At 43.5% G+C, this 25,544-nt stretch overlaps 1 protein-coding gene across 2 annotated transcripts in view; it reads right to left on the reverse strand.

Moving 5' to 3' along the window:
• qsox1 (quiescin Q6 sulfhydryl oxidase 1) overlaps positions 1 to 25,544 on the reverse strand; it is a 119,858-nt gene that overhangs the window by 76,535 nt on the left and 17,779 nt on the right. For both annotated transcript variants that reach the window (XM_043699922.1, XM_043699923.1), the window contains exons 2-3: positions 9,217 to 9,317; positions 1,891 to 1,945 (exon numbers count right to left, since the gene is read on the reverse strand). In XM_043699922.1, coding sequence (XP_043555857.1) covers positions 1,891 to 1,945; positions 9,217 to 9,317 — 156 coding nt within the window. The remainder of the gene's footprint in view (positions 1 to 1,890; positions 1,946 to 9,216; positions 9,318 to 25,544) is intronic.

The raw sequence follows: 25,544 nt of genomic DNA on the forward strand, positions 1-25,544 counted from the left end.
ACTTCCGAACCAGATAAGTGTATTCACTGACCTGTTCCAGTTGGAATTGGTGAACAAGTGTTCAGCACTTGGCAAAGGAAAAAGCCTCAAAGAACATCTCCAGAAGACTGACATTGCATTGCACAAACACAAGTAGGCTATTCAAACTCTCAATGGTGTGGGCCGAACTACTTTGGATCCAGAATCTTTAAAATACTTGCTGGAATAAAAATGTGCCAGTCAGACTTGTCACCATTTCAATTGACTGTCGAGCCTTAATAGGGGGAGTGAGTTCCAGGTCATCACGACACTGAGTGGGAAGAATTCTTCCCTGAAATCAACCTGGAAAGCCTAACTCTGTTCTGGATTTCCCCAGTCTCTTCAGCTTCATTGCAGTCATTATTTTGGGCCTTAGGGATGATGGTTAAACCAGGTTTTCTCTCTCGGCTATCAGTAGCGAGATCTCAGTGTTGTCCTCGTTTCCACCATTTCTCCAGTTAATCTCCTGACTTCACAGAGGCAGGTTTTGGGGATTTACCCTCTTCTTCCTCCAGCTCCCCACCCCTGAAATCCCACCTCGCAATGCACTGAGCTCTGGTTTCCTGATCTTGGATTGATTTCAGTAAAAGTCCTCCAAAATATCTATGGTGAGGATTGGTCCAATGACATCTAGCCTCCTCTGTTCCTTCTACTTAGACTCCTCCTGAGTAACTCAAATGAGTGTCATATGGGTCAGAGGATGGTCACCTAGGTTACCCTGTGGTTAGATGCAACCAGTTGGATATGCCAGACCATTGATATTTTGTCCATCCCCGGGTCTGTTTGTCCTTTCTTGAGCATTGTTGTGCTGCTTGATGTTTACTTGGCACTCCAACTGCAGTCTAATTGACCACCTTGCCTAATATGCCCTCCACTTACCGTCTCTTTCAAAGATGAAAATACTAAAGTACGAACACGACTGCTATAGACTGAATGCACAGCCAGCTGTATGGAGCAACACAGGCATCACCACGAATGTTGGGGATTGGAACGTTAGCACATGGGGTCTCTGGCTCAGAATCAGGCATCCTAACCCATTTGTTGATACCTAGTCGTGCCTTAAGTTTATCTTCAAGGATCTATCCAAACATAACAAAGATGTTTGGTTCCAACACTGGCAGCATAAGGCACCCCATGCTCTTCCACCAGTGATTGGTACATCCCGGAACCCAACATGATGCCAAATGTCACATGCCAAGATTTCCACAGAAGTCTTATAGAGGTGGAAAGTGCAGCATTACCCGATAGTCTGGAAACTCCTCCTGGCAAATCCTTTCGAGGCAGTGGAGTGGGAGGGGGTGTGGGTGCAGCAACTCAATTAGAAAATGGCTAGAATGAGGGAAATACGATGCTTCTTGATGCCACGTTAGTGCCACCGTACAGCCAAGTACAAATGCCGACTATTTAAGAAGCATAATATCCCAGAGCAGATATCCATAGAAACACAAAATCCCCACAATGTGGGAGCTGGCCATTCGGACCATCCGGTCCACAGTGACCCTCTGAAGAGCACCCTAACCGCCCCCTTTTACTCTGTCTCTGCACTTCCTATGGTTAATCCATCTAGCCTGCACATCCTTGGACACTATGGGCAATTTAGCACGGTCAATCCACCTAACCTGCACATCTTTGGACTGCAGGAGGAAACCCACGCAGACACAGGGAGAATGTGTAATCTCCACACAGACAGTCACCAGAGGGTGGAATTGAACCCGGGGAGCTGGCATTGTGGCGCTGCAGTGCCAACCCCCGAGCCACCATATCACCTACCTTTTGAAGGGCTCTATGGAAACAGTGCTAGCAAAATACAAATGATTGATGAACAGTATGAAACTGAAGTGCGAAGACAGACCATGCTCAAAATGTACTAACCAGCATCTTTAAGACCCTCTCCCTTGAATGGCGGTTTTGAAAATGCTCTGAAGAACTGAGGAGAAAAAAACAAAATAAAATTATAATCAAGGAAGCCAAGTGAAACAGGTCAGAGATAGAGATACATTCCAAAAGTCACAGTGACATCTTCTAGACCAACTTTCACCACAGGATCATGAAGAATGTTTCCTGAAACACTGCCATAAACACAAAGTGTATCTGTTTGGAAATACTGGCCAAATTTTTAAAATATTGTGACATTCCATTTGAAACATTGGCTTCGCTTGCTTTTCATTTCTGCAAGTTAAATTTTGTCCATGGATGAATTAGGAGCGATTTGAAGTAACGCAACAAAATAATACAGGAAACAGATAGTTTTTTTGCTGTAATTCTGCAGATTACGGACTCCAGGGATAAGGGGGAAACTTGAGTCAGACCATAGAAGAATGAAATTCGGAAACAGTTTCACACATAGGAAAGGCCTGTACTTTTCTAAAATTCCCTAGTTTCAGAAAACGTCTCAACAAATTGGAAACGTACAAACACAATGCCCTTGTCAAGAAAAGATGCTGACGGTAAGGAAAGTAGCAGTATAGGAAGGTGTATCATTATCTGCTGGTGGGAAAACATAGGGAAATCTTGCCACAGTTTTACAAATGAGACCGCATTGGAGTACTGTGTATAGTTTTGGTCCTTTTATCTAAGCATCAGTGTACCTCACTGGAGATAGTTTAGAGAAGGTGTTGATAGAGAAAGTGTTGGGTTAACACCGTGATTTGTTTGGTGAAAAAAGAGGTTGGGCCTGGACTCAATGGAGTTTAGAACCACATGGGGGTGATCTTATTAAAACATTGAAGATTCTGAGGGGGGGCTTGACTGAACAGATGTCAAGAGACTGACTCTTCTCATGGGAGAATGTGAAACTAGTGGGCAAATGTCCAAATTAGGCAACCCCCCAATCAAAGTGGAGATGAGTAGGAATAAAGTCTCTCAGAGGACTAATAAATTCTACTCGTAGAAAACCACAGAGACTGAGTCATAGAATATATTCAAGGCTGAGACAAAGAGATTCTTAAACTATAGTGAATCAAGAGAGTCTGAGGACAGGCGGGAGCACCAGGATTCGGAAGCAGCCTTCCCAGTAACATTTGGTGATGAGGGAGATGCTGAGCTGTGAAGATGCACTATTTTCTGGCTTCTGTTTTAACTGGGCCCTGTGCCCAGCTCACTGAGCCTTTGTTTCTGCTAGCTTCTTCTGTTGTCATTCCAAATATTCAACCCCTGCAGAGGTCAGGACTGTCTCCCAGTTGGTCAATGTTGGTTTCCTGATGAAGAGCTCAAGCTTGAAATGTCAACTGTCTTTGGATGCTGCCTGGCCGGCTGTGCTTTTCCAACACCACACTTTTCAACTCTGATCTCCAGCCTCTGCAGTCCTCACTTGTCCCTCCTCCTCAATGTTGGTATCCACCAGTTTCACATAGGGTTTGAAGATGTCCTTCCAGCACAGTTATGGATGTCCAGGAGGCTGTAAACTAATTCCCAATTCATCGTACAGAAAATATCTGGATACACGGTCATCATCCATCTGATGGAAGTGGCCAATGCAATGAAGACATCATTGATGGAAACTGCTCAGGCCTTGTTCCTGCTTGGTAGACTCAGTTCTCAGTCAGATCATAGTAGTTCAACTCTCTTAATCAGTTTGGACATATTTCCAATTTTCAGCAATTTAAGTACACTGTCTCTGCTCCCATGGTCGCATGCCTTAGTCAGATCAAAGAAGGTATTAGATAGCTGTCACTTTTGATATCCCTTGCAACAGCTGGACCAAGACAATCATGTAATTTGTTGATTGAATTCTGAAACCACAATGTGATTAGCGTGGATGTGTTAGCTGGGATCTGCAGTCTGCAGAAGGACAATGTGGGCAAATATCTTTCTCATGATGCCTAGCACCAAGATACCTCAATAGTTATTCCAATCACTGGGGTCTTTCTTGTTCTTATACAGGGCCATAGTTTCTTACCGTCAATCGTTCTTAAAAAATTCATTCACAGATGTGGATATCACTGACTTGGCTGGGACTTGTTACCTGCATTGCAATAAAGAATCAACTACATTGATGCAGGCCTGGAGTCACATGTAGACCAGATCCTACAAGGAATTAGTGAACCAATGGGCTTTCCATTAAGTGACAATGGTTTCATCGTCATCTTTAGACTCTTAACTCCAGATTTGTATCACATTCAAATTCCATCATCTGCCATTGCAGGATTCGATCCTGGGCCTCCAGAACATGACTTGAGTTTCCAAATCAATACTCCAGTGATAACACCACTTGGCCATTGATTGCCTGCATGGTGGTATGGTCTGCTGCCCCTACTCTTGGAAAAGACAGTGGCATCTGTGTGGCTTTTGCAGGAATGCCAGTTTTCCGTGTTCTAAGAGTATAGTGTGTATTGCATCAGCAACTGGGATCTTTATCCAAGTCAATAGATCTGCTAAGCTCCTCTGCTATGGACTCCATATCAGCTTCTCACCAAGCTGACTTTATATAATGTGATGTGCTTTCCCTACAGTAAGTCTTAAGATGGGTGGCACGGTGGCACAGTGGTTTGTACTGCTGCCTTACAGTGCCAGAGACCTGGGTTCAATTCCCGCCTCAGGCGACTATCTGTGTGGAGTTTGCACATTCTCTGTGTGGGTTTCCTCCCACACTCCAAAAATGTGCAGGTTACGTGAATTGGCCATGCTAAATTGCCCATAGTGTTAGATGTGGGGGAATGGGTTTGGGTGGGCTGCTCTTCAGAGAGTCGGTGTGGATTTGTTGGGCCGAAGGGCCTGTTTCTACACTCTAAGTAATCTAATCATCTCTCCAATGATTTACTGCAGTTAGTATTAACATCCAAAGTCTTTGTTTACAATGGAACTATTTTCTTTACTGATGGACAGGGTGACATTTTGATTCTTTAATTTTTCTCCCTAATATTCCCTCAATCAAAAGTCATCTGCATATTTTAGCACAGTTACAACAACCAGTTATTAAAACCATAGAATCCCTACAGCGTGGAAACAGACCATTCAGCCCATCGAGTCCACGTCGACCCTCCAAAGACTCCGTCCCTTTAACCCTGCATCTCCCATGGCTAGCCCACCTAGCCTTCACCTCGCTGGACACTTCAGCATGGCTAATCCACCAAAGCTGCACATCTTTGGACTGTGGGAGGAAAACTACACAGACACAGGGAGAATGTGGAAACTCCACACATATCCATCTGAGGGTAGAATCGAACCTGGGTTGCTGGTACCGTGAGGCAGCAGTGCTAACACTGAGCCATCATGTCACCAAAAGCAGCCTGCCGAGCAGTGTGTTAAGTTGTATGTTGACCCTCTTGGAGCAGGCTGCTTGGCTTCAAGGAGAGGTTCCATCTCAGTGGTACCATCCTCAAACCAGACAGCATGTTCTTGCACTGACCTCCCATATGTCAAGAGCATGGTACTACAGACAGTATCTCCAAGTGTGTTCCTGCTCCCTTTTGCAGTCATACAGATGTGCAATACAGAAACAGACCCTGCGGTTCAACTCATCCTTGCCGATCAGATATCCTAGATAAATCTAGTCCCATTTTGCCAGCATTTAGCCCATATCTCTCTGATCCTTTCCTATTCATATACCCATCCAGATGCCTTTTAAGTGTTACAACTGTACCAGCCTCCACCACTGCCTATGGCAGCTCATTCCATACACGCACCACCCTCGGCGTGAAAATGTTGCCCCTTTCGGTTCCTTTTAAGTCTTTCCCCCCTCATCCTGAAACCTATGTGAGAATGTCAGACAGCGCCTGTTCAGTTCAGTTGAGGAACTGCAGGTTTATATCCAGGTAGGCAGCAGGACTGAATCTGACACAAGGACAATGTTTTGCCTTTAAAGATTCAAGAGTTGCATCCTGCACAGAAGGCGACACCTTGCTGATGCGTTTCCGCTAAACGCATGTCTTGTCGGGTGACTGTAATGCTTCTTTTGCTTCCCGTGGTCCACTACAGGGATGAGCCTGGTCTTTTCTTGAGTGGCAATGCCAATGGTCAGCCTGTGGACTCCCTTGTTGAGTAGAGGTGTCTTGCAGGCATTGTCAACCAGCTACCTGGGTCAGCTCTGTGCAAGTGCCCCTGACCTTCTAGCTTGGCAATGGAAAATTTGGAATCTCCCTTTGAATGTTTTGTTTGCTTCCCTGGTGAGATAAATTCCGTTCAATTCCTCAGCAGGGACTCAAAGCTCCCTTGAAGCTGGTGGATTCTGGCAGGACAGCATTTTACAAGTCAGGTGTAACACAGGTAGGCAGTGGCTGCTCCATTGGGTCAAAATAATCCCTCCCACTAATGGAGACAGCTCACAGCACCCCATTCTCTATGCCAGTCTAGTTGGGGTTATCACCCTTAATGGTTACCTTCCCTTTAGTGTTAGAATGGGCAAAATCTGGACTCAATGTATTAAGACTCTAGGATACCCATATGACAAGGCTCCTCTCTCAAATGCCATGGTTGAGGCCAAAGGAATGCAGCACACTACTTTTGGCCATGGCTTAGAATCCCTACAGTGTGGAAACAGGCCCTTCGGCCCAACAAGTCCACACCGACCCTTCGAAGAGTGTCCCACCCAAGCCCATTCTCCTACATTTACCCCTAACTAACACATCCCCTAACACTATGGGGCATTTTAGCATGGCCAATTCTGCACATCTTTGGATTGTGGGAGGAAACCAGAGCACCCAGAGAAAGCCCACGCAGACACAGAGAGAATGTGCAAACTCCACACAGACAGTCGCCCAAGGCTGGAATTGAACCCACGTCCCTGGCACTGTGAGGCCAGGAATTGTCAAATTTATAATAACTTAATTTAGGTATCAGTCCACCTTTGAGCTTCACCACAGATTCTTTGTTCTGAGGCAGGGGAGCTGTTTGCCTTTAGCAGGCAGCTTGGTTCACGAGTGTCGGAGCATGCCCAGATGGTAGTGAGACTGCATGTTATACATCTAGGGGCAGGGGTTGCCAAGCCTTTACAGGGGAACCTCGATTTTCCGAATTTGATGGGCGGGCACTATTTCGTTTGGATAATTGATTATTCGGTTATTTGATCAAATGCCTTTCCTCTGGGGCTCGGAGCTTTTAAAGTCTGCTCACTGTTCAGGAGACTGCAGCAGCACACCACGCGCGAGACCCCATCTCCAACACTGCCCTCAACCCTGCCCAAGCTCCTAGACACTTGCCCCCTCTCCGGGGAAGCTGGACTGGACACCCAACAAGACACACGCCCGCGCACACACACACAATTTTGTACTGCAACCTTTTGACAGGTTCCACCTCTGCCCTGTACAGGACAATGTTGGAGAGATTATCTGGGGAAGCGTGGCGGGGCACGGTTAGGGGACACCCCTCTGTAGAACTCCAGGGAAAGTGTGGGGTGAGAGAGAGGGTGGGAGGTCAGTCATTTGAAGACGGTGCCTGTTTAATCACTGTAAACAAAAGGCGCGATCATTGTTGGAAACACGTCTTTGATGCAATGTTTCCATCGGGACCTCGAGATCTCGTTCGGATAATCAGACTTTCGGATAATTGGTATTTGGATAATCGAGGTTCCTCTGAGTGTCTCTGACATTTTAGTCTGAGGATATGAGATCTCCATGTGTCTCCATGAGGAGCTGTGGACGAGCTGACAGACAGGCTGTACACTAACAGAAGGGAATTACAAACTGATTTTTTAAAAAATATATATCTGCTTGTTTGCATTGCTGCTAACCAGTGTTGTAGGCTAAAACAAAAGGCTAAAACAGCAGAAATCAGAGATTATGCTCACTCTCTTCCTATCACATTGCGCTGGGTGGGGCATTGAAAGCAGCACTGCAACCAACTGGTTGGAGTCAGGAAATAATAGGATGTCATGTTAAAATGCAAATGGGTGTATATGAATGATTTGTAGTTCAGCGAGGTTTTGGATCAAAGCCCCATTAGCAACGACTGTAATTGGTGGAAGTCAGCTTGCACCTCACTGTTTGCTCCAGTTATCGGAGATGCACCTGATTGTACCCCCCGATCTTTCACCGCCAAGTTAATGTTGGGTTAAATATTGGCAGCGCCCTTGTTTTTCCACAACACGAACCTGCGCTGCCAATTTCTGAAACTGCAAATGCACATTTCGCAGACAGTCTCAGAACAGAAAGACTCAGTTAGATGCCTGAACTGCAGCCAAATTCGCATTCCAGCTCATCAGGGGCATTTTGCAGAAGCCGGGAGAACAGTTATTCACTACTCAGCTGGACACAAGTAACAAAACAAATGAGCCAATACCCTGATTAACCACAACCCGAAGCCAAGTTAGCAATGGAAGAAGCGCAGAAGGGTAACTAAGTATGTTTTAACTGAGTTAGTGTAGGGCTACATTTTCCCATCCACGATCCAGCTTTTGTTGAGCAATGATGAGCTGGTACAGATCTAAAAAAAACCCTTTAAAATATCACCCACTCATCTGGTATAATGGCCTTTGCCATAGCTACACTGAACCCCCTGTATGATAAGTAAGACACGCACTTATAGTGTTAAAAACCCTTGCACCACCACTTCTGGAGAAGGGGGTAGGTATGTGCACTTAACCCGAGAATAGATCATTTTAATTGACCTGTTCAGACATATTGTGACACATTTCTGGTCCAGGTGGAACTTAAATCCAGGCTAAGAGGTAGGGATGTTACCATGGCACCACAAGATTCCCCAAGTATAGCTACAAAGATAATACTGGGGACCTGGCAAATGGTGGAATTTAAATTCAATAAATATCTGTAATTAAGAGTTTAGTGGTGACCACGAATCTATTGTCAGATAAACCCATCTGGTTCACGAATGTCCTTTAGGGAAGGAAACTGCCATCCTTACCTGTTCTGGCCTACATGTGACTCCAGACCCACAGCCATATGGTTGACTCCTAACTGCCCTCTGGGCAATTAGGGACGGGGAACTAATGCTGGCCTAGCCAGTGATGCCCTCATCCCGTGAATGAATAACAATAAAAATAACTCGGCCAAAGCTCAGAAATAAACAGCACTCACACACCATCGACCGAAACTCTAAATGAACTTTCGGTTCATTCCAGGCAGAGGGAGTACTAATTTATTTCTGGTTTTAAAGTAGGGGTTGTACGTGAGGTTTGGCACATTTTGTCTTAATTACAAACACTCAGATCTTGGATTTGAGCAGCTGAATGGAACTGGACTCAGTATGTGCCCTAAGAATTTTCAGTGAATGCATTTCTTGCGATCCAGTGCACCCATACCATACCTTCATTGTTGGATAGACGGTCACTTGAAATCTTCGACAGATTTTCACATTCTGACTGTTTGCACAGTTGACCGCTGCCAGCCTCACCGCGGGTCTCCATTCTGGAGAAAGTGACAGGGATTTGGTGAGTTCCACAATTTAAAAAACACAGGTAGTTGCAAATCTGAGCATTTATGCATTAACAAGGAATTATACACTTGACCGTTATCACCTCCCAGCTCCAAACCAATGGAAAAAAATCTTTGTGGCTGCTTTAAAGCAACTGGTTTAATTGACTGCCCCATTGAAATCAAGAGTACTTTTCTTGCTCTCCTTTTCTATGATTGAAAGGGAAGGATAGCCAAAGTCCCTGTTGCTAACCTTCTGTTTTATGTGAACTATGAAGGATTGACATATGTAAACATTTATTCAGCTGAAAGTCACACCGCCCAAGTATTACACGCAGTTGCAACAGCCACGAAAATAAAAATGACTAAAAGTTTTGTTCCACCACTGGACTAAAGGCTGTGTGCAGCAAAATGTGTAGCAGACCCAAATCTAGCTGCCTCAGTGTGCTCCACTCTTCAATGTTATAATTTCACCCCGGTAGTGGGTTCCTACAACCTCTTCCATTAGGCAGAAGGTACAGAAGCCTGAACATATGCACTGGCAGGTTCACAACAGCTTCTTCCCCGCCGTTATTAGACCGATGAATGGACTGTCTAGCCTCAAATAATGCTGATCTTGTTAATGTTGATTTTGCCTAGCCCACTCCTTGTGCAACATTAACTTGCACGCCTCTGTCTAAGTCTTTTTACAACCTCTGATCTGTACGTCCTTGCTTACTAAGATCTGCCTGTATTGCTCATAAACAAAGCTTTTCACTTCGGCACTTCGGTACACGTGACAAAAAATATCAATCAACACCATGCAGTCCAGTTATAAATACAGAGGAACCTCGATTATCTGAAGGACGCTGGTGGGAGTACTTCGTTCGGTTTATTGAATTCCAGATAACACAGTTTAGCCAAGCATGGGGACCTCGTGATTTGCCGGATATTCGGATAATCAAACGCTCGATAATTGAGGTGAGGTTCCTCTGTATTGCAGTAATTGTAAGAACCACTGGAGGGTGCTCTTTTCTTACTGCTGTCTTTTACTTTCATTGTGAAGTGACCCACTCGTTCTGTCACTATGGCTGGCCTCTCCAGCTACAATGAAGGTGAGTGGTTTTTGCAACATACATTGTCAACATAGGTTTTTATTAGAGTTTGCGTTTCAAACCAGTGGCATATAGATTACTTTTGTAAAGAGGTTTAGAACAAAATGGGCTCAAGCAAATCCTTTCTGTAACCATGACCTAATTCATTGTGTGGCAGAGAGATAGTGATTGCAAGCCTCCTGGAGGTTAATGGAATATAATTTACTAATACTGCAGGGTAAACTTTGAAAAGTATTGGTTTGAATTTGCTTGAGAATCATCAAGGAATTTTTCATTAACTTGAGAAACCCAAATACTCAGAGCTTCTTGTGTCCTTTTTTGAGGACACCTGAAACAAGTATAGCTTCACTTCTAAGGCACAGTATGGGCAGCACAAGGAAAGTGCTGTTATCTTGGTGTAATAGCCTTTGAAACCTCTAGACCAGAAGTATTTGGTTAGAAGACAGCAGATTATTTCTTTAAAAAAACATAAAAAGTCCAATTTTTTAGTTTGAGAGTCTTTACATAGGAAGACTTCACATTGGATAGGATAGAGCTGGGAAGAAATGCTTGAGTCAGATCTAAAGATTTGATATTGAAGGGTCACTTTGCTGGACCTGAATCACTGTAAAATGATAGTGTTAGACAATAGATAAGACTTTGTTTTGCAGCCTGTTTTAGATTATCTCAAACTCCATTCTTTATTTATAGAGCTTGGTTTGTCTTATTTTGTTATCTTCCCTTTTCAGGAATAAACTTCTGTTTTATTATTAAAGGAAATTTGCAGACTTAATGCCAGTGTTCTCTACAAGATCCTGCTTTTACATCTTACAACAATTTATCTGCTAACTCTCGATTAGTTTTATTCAAACAATCCTCTATTATTTCTTCCAGCAGCATTCAATTTTTTGCAATGGACCTCAAAACACTTCTGTGTTACTGTTCTATGTGCCTATGTTTCAGTGATTGGCCACAATGTTAAATATTCTTTAAAAATGTGATCTCTCAAGCCAATTTCAATCTGAGGTCGAACTTGCCCGGTAGCAACATTAGATGAGGTCACAAAAACTGGAGGCTGTTGATGGTTTTGTGCTGGATACAATGTAAGTGTGATCCAAGTCCCTTTTAAAGAATTGGTTAAGTTGAAGTTTTGAACAATAAGTGGGAAGTGAGGAACCAGGAGACAGAACTGGGCAGGGAGTGGAGAGGTGGGGGTGGAGCAATGGAGACAGCAAGGATGGGCTGGGTGCCAGAGGCCACTCCGACCACCAGCCCGTTCTGTCTCCCCTCACCCACCCGGCTCTGCCTTCACTCCACTGCTGGGCTGTCCTTCTCTTCCTCTCTCACTCTGGGAACTCTCCAACACCCCGTCGTGTGCACAGTATCCCTCTCCCCCGCCAGTTCAAAACCGCATTTGCGCATGACATCACAAAGGTGTGTATGATGCCATCAATGCTTGCTCCTTTGCATTCCCCCAATGAGTATAGTTGCCCTCAGCTGTCGGTGTCAGTAAACACTTCCATTTACTTCCGATTCCGTAAAGCCTCACTGGCATAGTGAGGGGGAAACCAAATGCTGCTATTCCTGGGGTTGTCACAAAATTTAAAGATGTCAGAAAGAATGCTGAAATTCCCGGTTCACTTGTCTTTCAGACTCAAGTTGTCAGAAAGCACGGATTAGTTTTTGACACTTAAGAGGAGTGGTTACTTATTAGAAATAAACGGATTATAACTGCAGTTAAACAGTTACGAACAGTTAACATACAGCTCTCCTGGTTAAAACTCTAACCCATTATAAACTGTTCCCACACATAGATAGATACACAGGTGTTATGGGCAGAGGGAATGACTGGGAAGGCAGTTCAGTGATACCTGCCCACAGGGCTTGCTTTTCCCTGAGGGTGGAGGGGTCAATTACAAGGGGACACAGTGGGGTGGAGTGGGGGAGCTGGGGGGGGGCAGTTGAAAAGAGATGTGCAAGGCATGTTTTTCACACAAAGGGTGGCAAGTGCCTGGAACGCGCTGTCAGAGGAGGTGGTGGAAAGAGACACAATAGCAGCATTCAAGAAGCACATGGACGAATACATGGATAGGGATACGGATCCTGTGAAGCCAGTTTTAGTATAGAAGGGCAAGAATGTGTCGGCGCAGGCTTGGAGGGCCGAAGGGCCTGTTCCTGTGTTGCACTGTTCTTTGTTCTAACAATTACAGTGCAGAAATGCTTCAACAATGCTTGGCCTTTAAAAAAGTTGTTTTCCCATTTCTGTTGCAAAAATGCAGAAAAAAGAACTAAATTCATGAAGATATTGAGGGATACCTGGGGCATGTCAGTGCCTGATGTTGGCAAGTGATACCATTTGCCCTTCAACAAGATTAATGAAAGAGAAGATATTACTTGGAGGTACATATGGAGGTTACCCCCTCATTTATCATAGTGAGTTGAATTAAAAATTGACACAGAAAATGGGGAAGCTGTCGTTGGAGTAATGAAACATATCCCGATAGAAGGAATAAATTTTATCTTGGGAAATAACCTGGCCAGTTCAAAAATGTTGACCTCACTAAAGTTTGCTGGAGACACGAGTGGATGTAATAGAAAAAGATGTTACAGGATATTGTGACTCAACCTTAGGCCTATAAACTTAGGCAGGAAGAAGAGACCACGAAAAAAAGGAGCTGACTTAGAAATCAGCTATTAGATACAATTTTTTTTAGAAAAAGGAGAACAGGTATAGAAAATGAGGCTGACATACTTAGCCAACCTTAGTAGTGGGCATAATGGTGTTACAATGCAAAGTCATGCACTTGGAATGGAAAATGAAATAGCAATGTCAACCAATAAAGTCATTGAGGGACTATGTAACTGCTTGGTTTACACTGACAATGTGGCTGTATTCAGTTAAACCTGGGAAGAACCTTTACAACACATGACTCAAATGTTCAACCAGTTGAAAAGAACCAAATAAATCCGGACAAAAGGGGATTAACTAAAGCAAACTCAATGTACTTGGTCCATGCTGTGCAGCCAAGGACTACCTAGAGAAGTAAATGTAAGAGCTATTTTGGATATTCCTGTGCCAAGGACAAAACATGAAATTTTGCGAAACAAAAACAGAAACTGCTGGAAAAAAACTCAGCAGATATTTCTGTGGGGAGAAAGCAGAATTAATGTCTTTGTCAGCATCCGCAGTTCTTTCAGGCTTTTTTTTTTGCGATGTTTTGGGATATATTGGCACATATGAATTTTACCAGAAGTATGTTCTGAACTTCAGCAACTGCAGTGGCTCCTCTGATGAACATGATAAAGATTTTTAAAAATTGAATGGGTATTAGAACTTCAGAGTCCTTTTGGGCAATTTGAAAGCTGGGGTGCTGATAACTGATTTCAGTAACAGTGAATTATGAAAGGCCATTGAAACTGGCTGTTGGTGATAGCAATATTGGTGCCAGTACCTGTTACTAGAAGATGACAAATTCAGGATGGAAAGGCCTGTCGGCACTTTTTCAACCAAAACGAATTCTCGTAAACAGAAATATTCAATAGTGGGGACAGACCTTGAGGCTTTGCTGGCTGCGCATCACTTTGAGATAGTTTAACAGCAAAAATGTAGAAGAAACTTATTTGTATGAACCACAATCCTTTGATTTTTGTTTGAAAGAGAAATTTTGGGACAGGAACCCACAGTTATTTCAGTGGAGTTTAATGCTGTTGATATGCGTTGATATTCTTCGAATGGACATGTTATTTGATATGTTATCAAAAACATATGTGAAGCAACCCAGTGCTGTGATTCAAATGGACATGTGTAAAATCCATGAAACTTGTTGTTAGGTTATTATCAACATGTTACTATTGCTAATGTAACAAAAGAAACAGCTTTAAAATAATTTGTAATTGTCAATCAAAATGCCTCTTCAAGAGATACTACAATCTCCTTTGGCGGATGTATGATGGAAGGTGTGTGCTATATACGTCATTATTTGCAAGAGTTTGTATTTAAAACTAGTGGTACATGGGTGTTATTTTTCTGAAGGACATTTTAATAAGAAAATTGTGACCGAATTCAGTGTGTGCCAGAGATCAGGTGACTGCAACCCACCCTTGGAGTATTACTGGAAGATCATTTGTTTATACTGTGGAGTTTATGTCAGAGCGTAAAGGTTGAATGCATTTGCTTGCTTGCGGTTTAAAATTTTAGCAGGTTGATCCCTGGCTTAGTCGAGAGTGTAGTGCTGGAAAAGCACAGCAGGTCAGGCAGCATCAGAGGAGCAGGAGAATCAATGTTTCAGGCATAAGTTCTTCATTCCTGATAAAGGGCTTATGCCCGAAACGTCAATTCTTCTGCTTGTCGGATGCTGTCTGATTGGCTGTGCTTTTCCAGCATGACACTCTCAACTCTGATCTCCAGCATCTGCAGTTCTCACTTTCTACTTCTGATCTCTAGCTTAGAAAACCCAGTGTTTAGCTATGTTCAAGCCCTGTCAAGTTCGGTGGAGTGATTCTGGCTGTAACCTGACAAACTGAAGTCGGTTCTCTGACCTGATCTTCACAAACTTCCATTAACAGCCATTTTTGCTCCGGAGGTCCTGATGGAAGGGCTGGTGCAACAACAAAACGTCCACTTCTTGGAGGAGCTGCAGAAAGACACTCTCAACAGCCAAATGCCAGCCTGGTCGAAGATTGGCACTGACCCAGGTGTCATCGGCAGGGTGTAGAGGACTGGACTGCAGAGGAAAATGGTCAATTATTTTCTCTTCTCTGCCAGGGTAACTCTGCCCTCGGCCCCTTTACACTCACACTATTTTTGTCACTGCACCCACTACTTCTGAAGGTCCATGCACTGACAGCTCATCTGTTGCAATGCTGAGACATCCATGAGCTAGCAGCTGAGTAAGTGTCACTCGTTATCCCAATGCCATGACAACACTAACCAGGGTGTGAGTGTCCTGTAGGGAACGCCACTTCTAACCATTAGCAGCGATGCTTTCTGCCTTTTCTATGTTACAGGGGCATTGACGGTGTACAGTTTTGGTCACCTTACTTGACAAAAGATGCACTGGAGGAGATACAGAGGAGGCTCACTAGGTTGATTCGAGAATGGAGAGGGTTGGTTTATGGGACTGTACTTACTGGAATTTGAAGAATGAGGGGAGATCTAATAGAAATGTATAAGATTATGAAGAGAATTGACAAGCTAGGAAGCAAGGAGTTTGTTTGCACTGGTGGGTGAAACTAGATCTTAGGGGACATAACCTCAAAATAAGGGGGAGCAGATTTATGACTGAGTTGAGGAGGAACGTCTTCACCCAAAGGGTTGTGAATCTGTGGATTTCCCCGCCCAGTGAAGCAGTTGAGGCTACCTCGTCGAATGTTTTTAAGGCAAAGATAGATAGATATTTGAACAGTAAAGGAATTAAGGGCTATGGTGACCAGACAAGTAAGTGGAGCCGAGGCCATGAAAAGATCAGTCACATTGACGCAGATGATGTGGTGTATGTGGATTGCCAGAAGACTTTTGGTAAAGGGGCCACCTCAATGGACTGGTTAGCTAACAGGAAGCAAACAGAAATGAAAAGAGCGTCCATTTCAAGTGGATAATTTGGGTTTCACAGGGCTCAGTGCTGGGGTTTTAACTACTACCGATCTACATCCATGAAGGGACCAAATGGACAGTGGCTAATCTTGCTAATGACAGCACGATAGGAAGAACAGGAAGGTGGTGTACTATTTAAACAGACGGGTGTTGTGGATTTCAAGGGGAATAGAGAGATCTAGGTGGCCTGATACATGTGTCACAAAATGTCAGTGTCCAGATGCAGCACATGTCTAGGAAGGCAAATGAAATATTGCCACTTGTGACAAGGTTGGTGTGGGGGGGGCGGGGGGGGGGGAGAGAGAGAGCTGGAATATAAATTTAGCGAGATTTTACCATTGCTCTACAGGGGTTTGATGAGTTCACTTCAAGAACATTATCTTTGTTTCCTTATCTGAAAAATTACATAATTGTGTTAGCAGGTCAAAGATTATTCAACTCAATCCCAGGATGAAGGGCTTATACTGTGAAAGAAGGTAAAACACGTTGAATCTTTTACCCATTGGGTTTTAGAAGAATGAAATAGGAGATATCATTCATACGTATAAGATCCTGAGGGGATGTGACAGAATGGCTGGTTGGCAGATATTTGCTCTTGAAGAGAAAATGAAGACTAAATGACAAAATCTAAGAATGAGGGGTATCCCTTAAGAGATGGGATAAATCAAATCACATCTTTATCTCCAGTAAAAAAAAAAAGTTAAAATCAAAGCATTTATTTCTGCAATTCAACTTCCAGTTGCTGTAGACACTTTTACATTTTGGATGTAAGATGTTGGGGAAAGAACAAAATTGAACTCTATAAATAGTCTGAGAGACTCCAGACATCATCCTGGTATTGTCTTGGACTCTACCCAAAAACTCAGTGGGTGTAGTTTGAAACTATGTTGACGCTTGTGGCATTTAGGTTGTCACCAGACCAGTCAGATAGAAAGCATTTACCTTATCAGAATAAAACAAAGAACCACCCACATTTAACACACAATATTTCATCTGTTTTCTTTTCCCTCCACTATATTTCCTGGAATATGAGTGGATTAATCTATCAATTCTGATGTAAGGAATACACCTTAGAAACACCAACATCCTGCTGTGACATTCTAGGATATCCTATTTACCCACAGTTTTGTTTATATTATTTCATGGCGTGTGAACACTGCTAATGAGGCTTGCATATACTGCTTGTCCCAAGGCAGCTCTGGAGAAAGCGAGTCAGCTGCTTGAACTGTTGCCATCCATTTGGTGTAGGTAGGCTCTATTTGGGAGGGAGCTTGTGAGTTTTGACACAGTGACAGTGAGGAAACAGTGATACAGTTAGAATTCAGAACACTTGGAGTTGGTGTTCCCAAGCATTTGCTGACCGTACCCTTTTAAGCAGTGGAGCTGACCCTTTGGAAGACGCGAACAAAGGAGGCTTGGCAAGTTGTTGAATCGCATCTTGTAAGAAGGTATACACTGCTGTAGTGACAGAGGTGGAGAGGATTAATTTTGAAGGTGATGGATGGACTGCCAATCAAGTGATTTGCTTTGTTCGAGATAATGTTGAGTATTGTTGGAGCTGTGGTCATGCAGACAAATTTTTGATTAGATTCCCTAGAGTGCGGAAACAGGCCCTTCGGCCCAACAAGTCCACACCAACTCTCCAAAGAGTAACACACCCAGCCCCATTTCCTTCTGACTTATGCACCCAACACTACGGGCAATTTAGCATGGCCAATTCACCTAACCTGCACACTTTTGGATTGTGGGAGGAAACCGGAGCACCGGAGAAAACCCACGCAGACACCGGGAGAATGTGGAAACTCCACACAGACAGTCACCTGAGGCTGGAATCGAACCTTGGACCCTAGTGTTATGACGCAGCAGTGTTAACCACTGAGCCACCATGCCGCCCAATCTCACTGCACTCCTGAATGGCATCTTGTAGATGGTGGACAGATTGCAGGGAGTTCACTTCAAGAACAGGGTGGCGTGTCGGACTGGGAACAGGAAGGTGTGTCAGACTGGGAACAGGCAGAAGTGTGGGCAATGGGACAGACATGGCTGAGGGCCCTGTCAGTTACACTGGTGGAGAATCCTCAGTTGACAAGAAAGGCTGACATTTCTGAGGGCCCCCAGCGGATGGTAGCATCAAAATAACATATGTGGTGGTGTCCTAGGCCCAAACATCTTCAGCTGCTTCAATGATCTTCCCTCCATCATAAGGTCAGAAGTGTGGATATTCAACAAAGATTGCACAAAGTCCAGCACCATGTTTGACTCCTCAAACACCGAAGCAGTCCATGTTCAAATGCAACAAGACCAGGACAATATCCAGACTTTGGCTGACAAGTGGCAAGTAACATTCGTGCCACACAAATGCCAGACAATGACCATCTCCAATGAAGAGATAATCTAACCAGGAACCCTTGACATTCATTGGTGCTACCATCACTAAATCACCCATTACCAACATCCTGGAGGTCACCACTGACTAGAAACTCAACTGGATTCATTACATAAATAAAATGCTACAACAGCAAGTCAGAGGCGATGACAAGTAGCTCACCTCCTGACTCAAAGAACAAAGAAAATTTACAGCCCAGGAAAAGCCCTTCAGCCCTCCAAGCCTGAGCCGATCCAAATGTACTGTCTAAACCTGTCGGTCAATTCCTAAGCATCTGTATCCCTCTGCTCCCGAATTACTAATGCACCTGTCCAGACGCATCTTAAATGAATCTACCGTGCCTGCCTCTACCACCACTGCTGGCAATGTGTTCCAAACGCCCACCACCCTCTATGTGAAGTACTTGCCACATGTATCCCCCTTAAACTTTTCACCTCTCACCTTGAAAGCGTGATCTCTCGTTATTGAATCCTCCCTGTCATGAGTTTGTAAACCTCAATCAGGTCCCCCCTCAATCTCCTTTTTCCTCTTGAAAATAAACCTAACCTACTCAACGTCTCTTCATAGTTTTTTCCTTCCATACCAGGTAACATCCTCGTAAACTTTCTCTGCACCCTCTCCAAAACGTCCACATCCTTTTGATAATGTGGCGACCAGAACTGTACACAGTATTATAAATTCGGCCGAACCAATGTCTTGTACAATTTTAACATGACTTGCCAGGTCTTATACTCAATACCCCGTCCAATGAAGGCAAACATACTATATGCCTTCTTGACCACTCTATCCACCTGTGCAGCAACCTTCAGGGTACAATGGACTGGCACTCCCAGATCTCTCTGCCCATCAACTTTTCCATTCATTGTATAATTCGATCTAGAATTAGACTCCGTGAAGCCTGTCCACCATCTACGAGGCATTAAGTCAGGAGTGTGATGGAATACTCCCCACTTGATTGGATGGGTGCAGCTCTGACAACACTCAAGAAATTTGACAGCATCCAGGATAATATAGCCTGCTTGATTGACACCACATCCACAAACATCCACTCCCTCCATCACCGAGGCTCAGTAGCAGTAGTGCGTACTATGCACAAATTGCACTGCAGAAGAACATCTTCCAAACCCACAACCATTTTAACTAGAAGGACAAAGGCAGCAGGTACTTGGGAACATCAACCCCTGCAAATTCCCCTCCACGCTACTCACCATCCTGACTTGGAAACATATCACCGTTCTTTCACTGTCACTGGGTCAAAATCCTGGAATTCCCTCTCTAATTGCTTTGTGGGTCCACCCACAGCAGGTAGACTGTAATGATCCAAGAAGGCAGCTCAGCACTACTTTCTCAAGGAAAACTAGAGAAGGTCAATTAATGCTGGTCAGCCAGTGACGCCCACATCCCATGAGTGAAGAAAATAAATCGTTTATTCCCTTTGCCTAAGTTTTTTTTCAGAAAGGGGTAAACACTTACACTTTCATATTCCAAACTGTGTGTTAACCAGTCCTGTATTTTCATTGACAATAAATGAATGCTTTACAAATGATCATGTTCATTAAAGAATCCTAGTTGATGGATTTGTACATTCTGAGTTTAATACAGAAAAAGTATGCAGTAACACAGCACATACTTATTTTATGTTGCAACTCATGGAATAATGGAACAAATGAGACAGTACACTCTCCACTCTCTTTGTAATAACCACAGCCAATCTACCTGAGGCCAACTAAATGCATTTCATGAAGAACATCTCCAGATAGAACAGGGAAATGAATCAATCCTCAGTTCTCATGCAATATGATGCCTTTGAAAATCTGAATGCCATCCACAGTGGACCACCTGGGAAAAGAGTTGCTTTGTCTAGATTCCTCTGTTTTATTGGTTATTCAGAACCTTTGTTTGTTTGGAAACAGCTGCATACCATCTCTCTGGTTGTGTACCAGCAGTGTTAGGTCACATGTAGAATGCTTTCTGCGCTGCAGCATTTAAATGTTATACAATTTCCCCAGACATCTTTCCTGATGAAGGGCTGATGCCAGAAATGTCAGATTCTCCTGCTCCTTGGATGCTGCCTGACCTGCTGTGCTTTTCCAGCACCACACTCTTGACTCTGATCTCTAGCATCTGCAGTCCTCATTTTCTCCCAATTTCCCCAGATAGGCTTGTGAAACAAACACAAGACTCATTTCTTTTAGCACTGGTCACAACTTCAGAATATACTAATTCCCTTTCTCCCCATCTGCCCCCTTTTCCCACCACACTCCCCAAGCCCTCCCATCCTCAGGATGTGTTGTTCACCTCACTCTCCTGACCTGTGCTGGTCCTTCTGTTGCCTCCCCACTTCTTAACACTATCTGCCCCTCCACCTATCCTTGTCTCATCTGCAAACTTAGCAACAATACCCTCAGTTCCTTTGTCCACATTGTTAATGTATAACATTATGGGCGGCACGATGGCTCAGTGGTTAGCACTGCTGCCTCACAGCGCCAGAGGCCCGGGTTCAATTTCCGCCTTGGGCAACTGTCTGTGTGGAATTTGCACATTCTCCCTGTGTCTGCGCGGGTTTCCTCCCACTGTACAAAGATGTGCAGGTTAGGTGAATTGGCTATGTTAAATTGCCTGTAGTGTGGACTAGTCAGCAATAAATGGGGGGGGGGGGGGTTGCTCTTCAGAGGGTCGGTGTGGACTTGTTGGGCCGAAGGGTCTGTTTCCACACTGTAGGGAATCTAATCTACTTAACAACATGAATAGTTGTGGTCCTAACACTGACCCCTGTGGAACTCCACAAGTCACCCAGTGCCATCCAGAAAATGACTCTTTTATCCCCACTCTCGGTCTTTTGCCAGTCAGCCAATCCTCTATCTTTGCCAGTACCTTGCCCTTAGCATCAGGCTCTAATCTTATTTAGCAGCCTCCTGTGTGACACCTTATCAAAAGCTTTCTGGAAATCCAAATAGATCACGTCCGCTGGCTCTCCCTTGCATAAGTTGCTCAGTACCTCAAAGGATTCTAATACCCTGTCAGACAAGACCTTCAGCCTTATGGCTAGGCCTTGCTAGGGCAGCCATATTTGTCCAGCACCTTACATAGGCCTTCATGGTTTACTGTGCTGAAGGCCTTGTTAAAGTCAATGAAAGACACAAAGATCAATACAGCGCAGAACAGGCCTTTCAGCCCTCGATGTTGCGCCAACCTGTGAACTATTGTCAGCTCGTCTCCCTACACTATCCCAAAATCATCCGTGCTTATCTCAGGATTGTTGAAATCTCCCTAATGTGGCTGAGTTAACTACATTCGCAGGTAGTGCATTCCACGCCCTTACCACTCTCTGCGTAAAGAACCTGCCTCTGACATCTGTCTTAAATCTATCTCCCCTGAATTTGTAGTTATGCCCCCTCTTACATGCTGAAGTAATCATCCTAGGAAAAAGACTTTCAATGTCTACCCTATCTAATCCTCTGATCGTGGGGAGGTTCTTGTTATACCTCGATACCTACATGTGGAGTTATGGGATTTTTCTTGAGCTTGACATAGTGCAAAGATCATGCTGACTCCAACACTGTAATTCTGTAAGACAAGTGACAATCATGTTGACAATAAAGACTTGTTAAGATTTTCTTCCTGGTGTGGAAAGAAAAGTGAAGTATCATGATTGGTGCATATGGAATTGCCTCTCTTCCATTGGCATAGGTGAATATGGAAGCATCTTTTTATCTCAGGATACAAAGCCCTGGCTCCAGATTCAACAAATTAGTCAAACAATGGGAGAATACATGAATTCTTCAGCTGAAGATCGTCAGCTCCCAGAGAGTACCTACAAATAGTTGTTTTATGGCTTTGGAGACTTTGGGCTTGAGATCAGTCGAGGGGAAGCTCAGTCAGAAAGTGATGCTGTGGAAGTGATTCAATGGCGTCATCACATTCTGTCCAACCTCAGACTGCTAAACTGCTCTGCACAATGAGACATCATGTTATACCTGTCGGTTATCCCAGTATAATTCGAGGAGAAATTGGCCATGGCAGTGCAAAAGATTTGGGAATTTAAAACATGTGGGTTTATATATTGTGAGCAATTTTGGACCCCATATCTCAGGAAGGATGTACTGGCCCTGGAACAGGTCCAGAGGAAGCTCACAAGAATGTCCCAAGAATGAAAGATGTAACATTTGAGGTATGTTTGATGACTCTGGGGCTATACTTAATGGATTTTAGAAGTATGAGGGGGGATTTGATTGAAACTTACAGAACACTGATTGGCCCGAACAGAGCGGACATTGGGAAGATTGGCAGGAGAGACGAGAATCCAAGGGCACAACCTTAGACTAAAGGGAAAACTCTTTAGAACTGAGATAACGAGAAACTTCTTCAGTCAGAGAGTGGTGAATCTGTGGAATTCATTGCCACAGAAGGCTGTGGAGGCCAGGTCATGGAGTATATTTAAAACAGAGATAGATAGGTTCTTGATTGCTAAGGGGATCAAAGGTTATGGAGAGAAAGCGGGAGAATGGAGTTGAAAAACCTATCAGCCATGATTGAATGGCAGAGCAGACTCGATGGGCTGAATGGCCTAATTTCTGTTCCTGTGTCTTATGTACAAAACTGTTGCATTGAGAGTTACACATCTTACGTTTCTTCGATTTGTCACAAGGCATGCCATGAGTTCAGCTTGAAAATGCAAGGTTCTGCAGTTGCTCCATTTAGGTAAGCTGTTCAGATTGGGTCTGCTCTCTTGGGCACACAGGGCCGAAAGAGACCATTTTTAAAGCTTTCCTTCTTATCAAAAATACACAAGTTATAAGAAATGAGCAAGCGTTTCCCAATTAAAACAGCAAGTCGTTCAGGCAATTATGTTCAATCATGTTATTCACACACGGAAGGTGAAACACATTCATTAACAATGTTGCATTTTGGTGATAAATCCATTTTTAGTCGTATGAATATAACTGCAATTGGTTACCACTCTTAAAACATCAAGAACACTTGATAATAGAAAATCAAAAAAGTATGAGCTGCTAGATAGCACTGGTTCATGCAAGAACTAAACATCTGTGGTGATGTTTTTAGGAAGTTGGGGAGAAACTTGAAGCCCAACCGACACAATACAATTTCAAAAGCATATTGGTTTCAATTTCCTGAGTGAAAACACTACCCTGCTTAGTTTCGATTTTATTTTTGCAACTAAACTTCTGTCTCTAACACTTGAAGACATGAAGAAAGCATGAAAGCTGTTGAATAACCTGGAAAAAGATGAATTACCAGTTCCTGTCAGACAATGAAGGCAAGCTCATGGACAATATCCTATAATAGAGTCATAGAGATGTACAGCATTGAAACAGACCCTTCGGTCCAACCCATCCATGCTGACCAGATATCCCTGTTATCTATCAAGATGCCAGTTCACTTTCCTCCTCTTTTGCCTTTTCAACTTTCTAGTGTCCTAAATAGTTAGTCTTCCATAAGGTTTCTTAATAAACAGGATGTGATTGAATTGTTACTGATATCACTTGGGCCTTTCACAACCTTTAATAATGGTATATTATGACTGCTTATAACACAACCACATGACTAACAGCTGATAAATTATCATCTGGCAGTTTTAAAAATAGAACTGTTAACAAATCCCAGCCCACATTTTTTACATAGAATGGCACCGGTCTCTTTTAATGAATTAATTTGCAAGTCATGAGTTTGCCAGCCCATTCCAAACATGTTCCCAAACTAAACTAGCCAAACTGCCTACTTTTGGCCCATATCCCTCCAAACCTTTTCTATTCGTGAAATTATCCAAATGTTTTTTAAATGTTGTAACAATACCCTGCATCACCACTTCCTCTGGCAGTTCACTCCACACATGAACCACTCTGTGAAATGGTTGCCCCGATGTCCATCTTAAATCTTTCTCCTCTCGCCTTACAAATATGCCCCGTATAGTTTTAAACTCCCTCACGCTCAGGAAAAGGCCCTTGTCGTTCACTTTGTCCATGCCCCTAATGATCTTATAAACCTCAATAAGGTCAACCCAGTGGTCAATCCATGGACACTGTGCTGTAGCATGGAACACAAGACAAAATCTTTCCTCTAATTTCAGTGCAAAATGCTGTTTGACTGTTTGGCATGTATGACAGTAACCATCATCAACCTCTAGTAACAAATGTGCTCAGTTCCTCCAACATATTGAAGTTACGTCTTTGATCCTTCGAACACAGTACAAAAAAAAGGTGAAGCTTTCAGGAAATAATTGGTTCTGTGGCTTTAATTAAGTATCATTTTTGATTAACAAAGAGGTCAAGTGCTATTCTGAGGGGAGTAGTGAGAGTAGACAGAAAAATGGAGTTGAGGTTCTAATCAACTCAACCATCATCTTATCATATGTTAGTGCAGTTATGAAGGGCTGAATGACCTACCCAGTTGCCCTTGACCTTTTAGCTGTAAGAGGTGGATGGTAGGCAAGCCAAGAGGTGATTTACTTGCCATTAGAATGCTCAGTTTCTGACCAGATGTTGTGGCCTCAGAATGGTTAGTCCCGTTAGATTCCTGGTGAATAGCAATCTCCAAGATGTTGATGAGGGATATTCTGCAACAGTACTGTTGTTTGAATGTTAGGGAGAGATAGTTAGGTTCTCTGCTATTGGAGGTGGTCATTGCCTGCTGTCTTGTGCAAAAGGTAATTGCAACTTATCAGTCTAAGCCTGAATATTGTCCAGGCCTTGCTACGTATGGACATGGGCTGTTTCACAATCTGAGGAGTCAAGAATGGTGCTGAATATTGTGCAATTAAACGTAAATATCTCCACACCTGATCTTATGCTGAAGGGAAGATCATTAATGAAGCAGTGAAAGAGAATTGGTCCTTGAAAACTAACCTGAGAAAGTAGGGCTCTTGTGGTGCTCTTGTAGTGTCTCTACATCTAAACCAGGAGGCCCAGGTTCAAATCCCACTTGCTCCAAAGGTGTATAATGACATCCATTGAACAGGTTTGCTAGAAAACACCTGACCTGAGAAACATTTGCAGTGATATCCTGGAACTGAGATGATTAGCCTCCAATATCCACAACCACCATCCTTTGTGCTAGATGGGAGTCCAATCTGTGGAGAACTATCCCCTTTTACCAGCTGTCTTCAATTTTACCAGGGGTCTTTGATACAATCCAAGAATTTGAAGTTAGCA

This window comes from Chiloscyllium plagiosum, chromosome 11 (assembly GCF_004010195.1).
Source record: "Chiloscyllium plagiosum isolate BGI_BamShark_2017 chromosome 11, ASM401019v2, whole genome shotgun sequence".
In the NCBI taxonomy this organism is placed as follows: Eukaryota; Metazoa; Chordata; class Chondrichthyes; order Orectolobiformes; family Hemiscylliidae; genus Chiloscyllium; species Chiloscyllium plagiosum.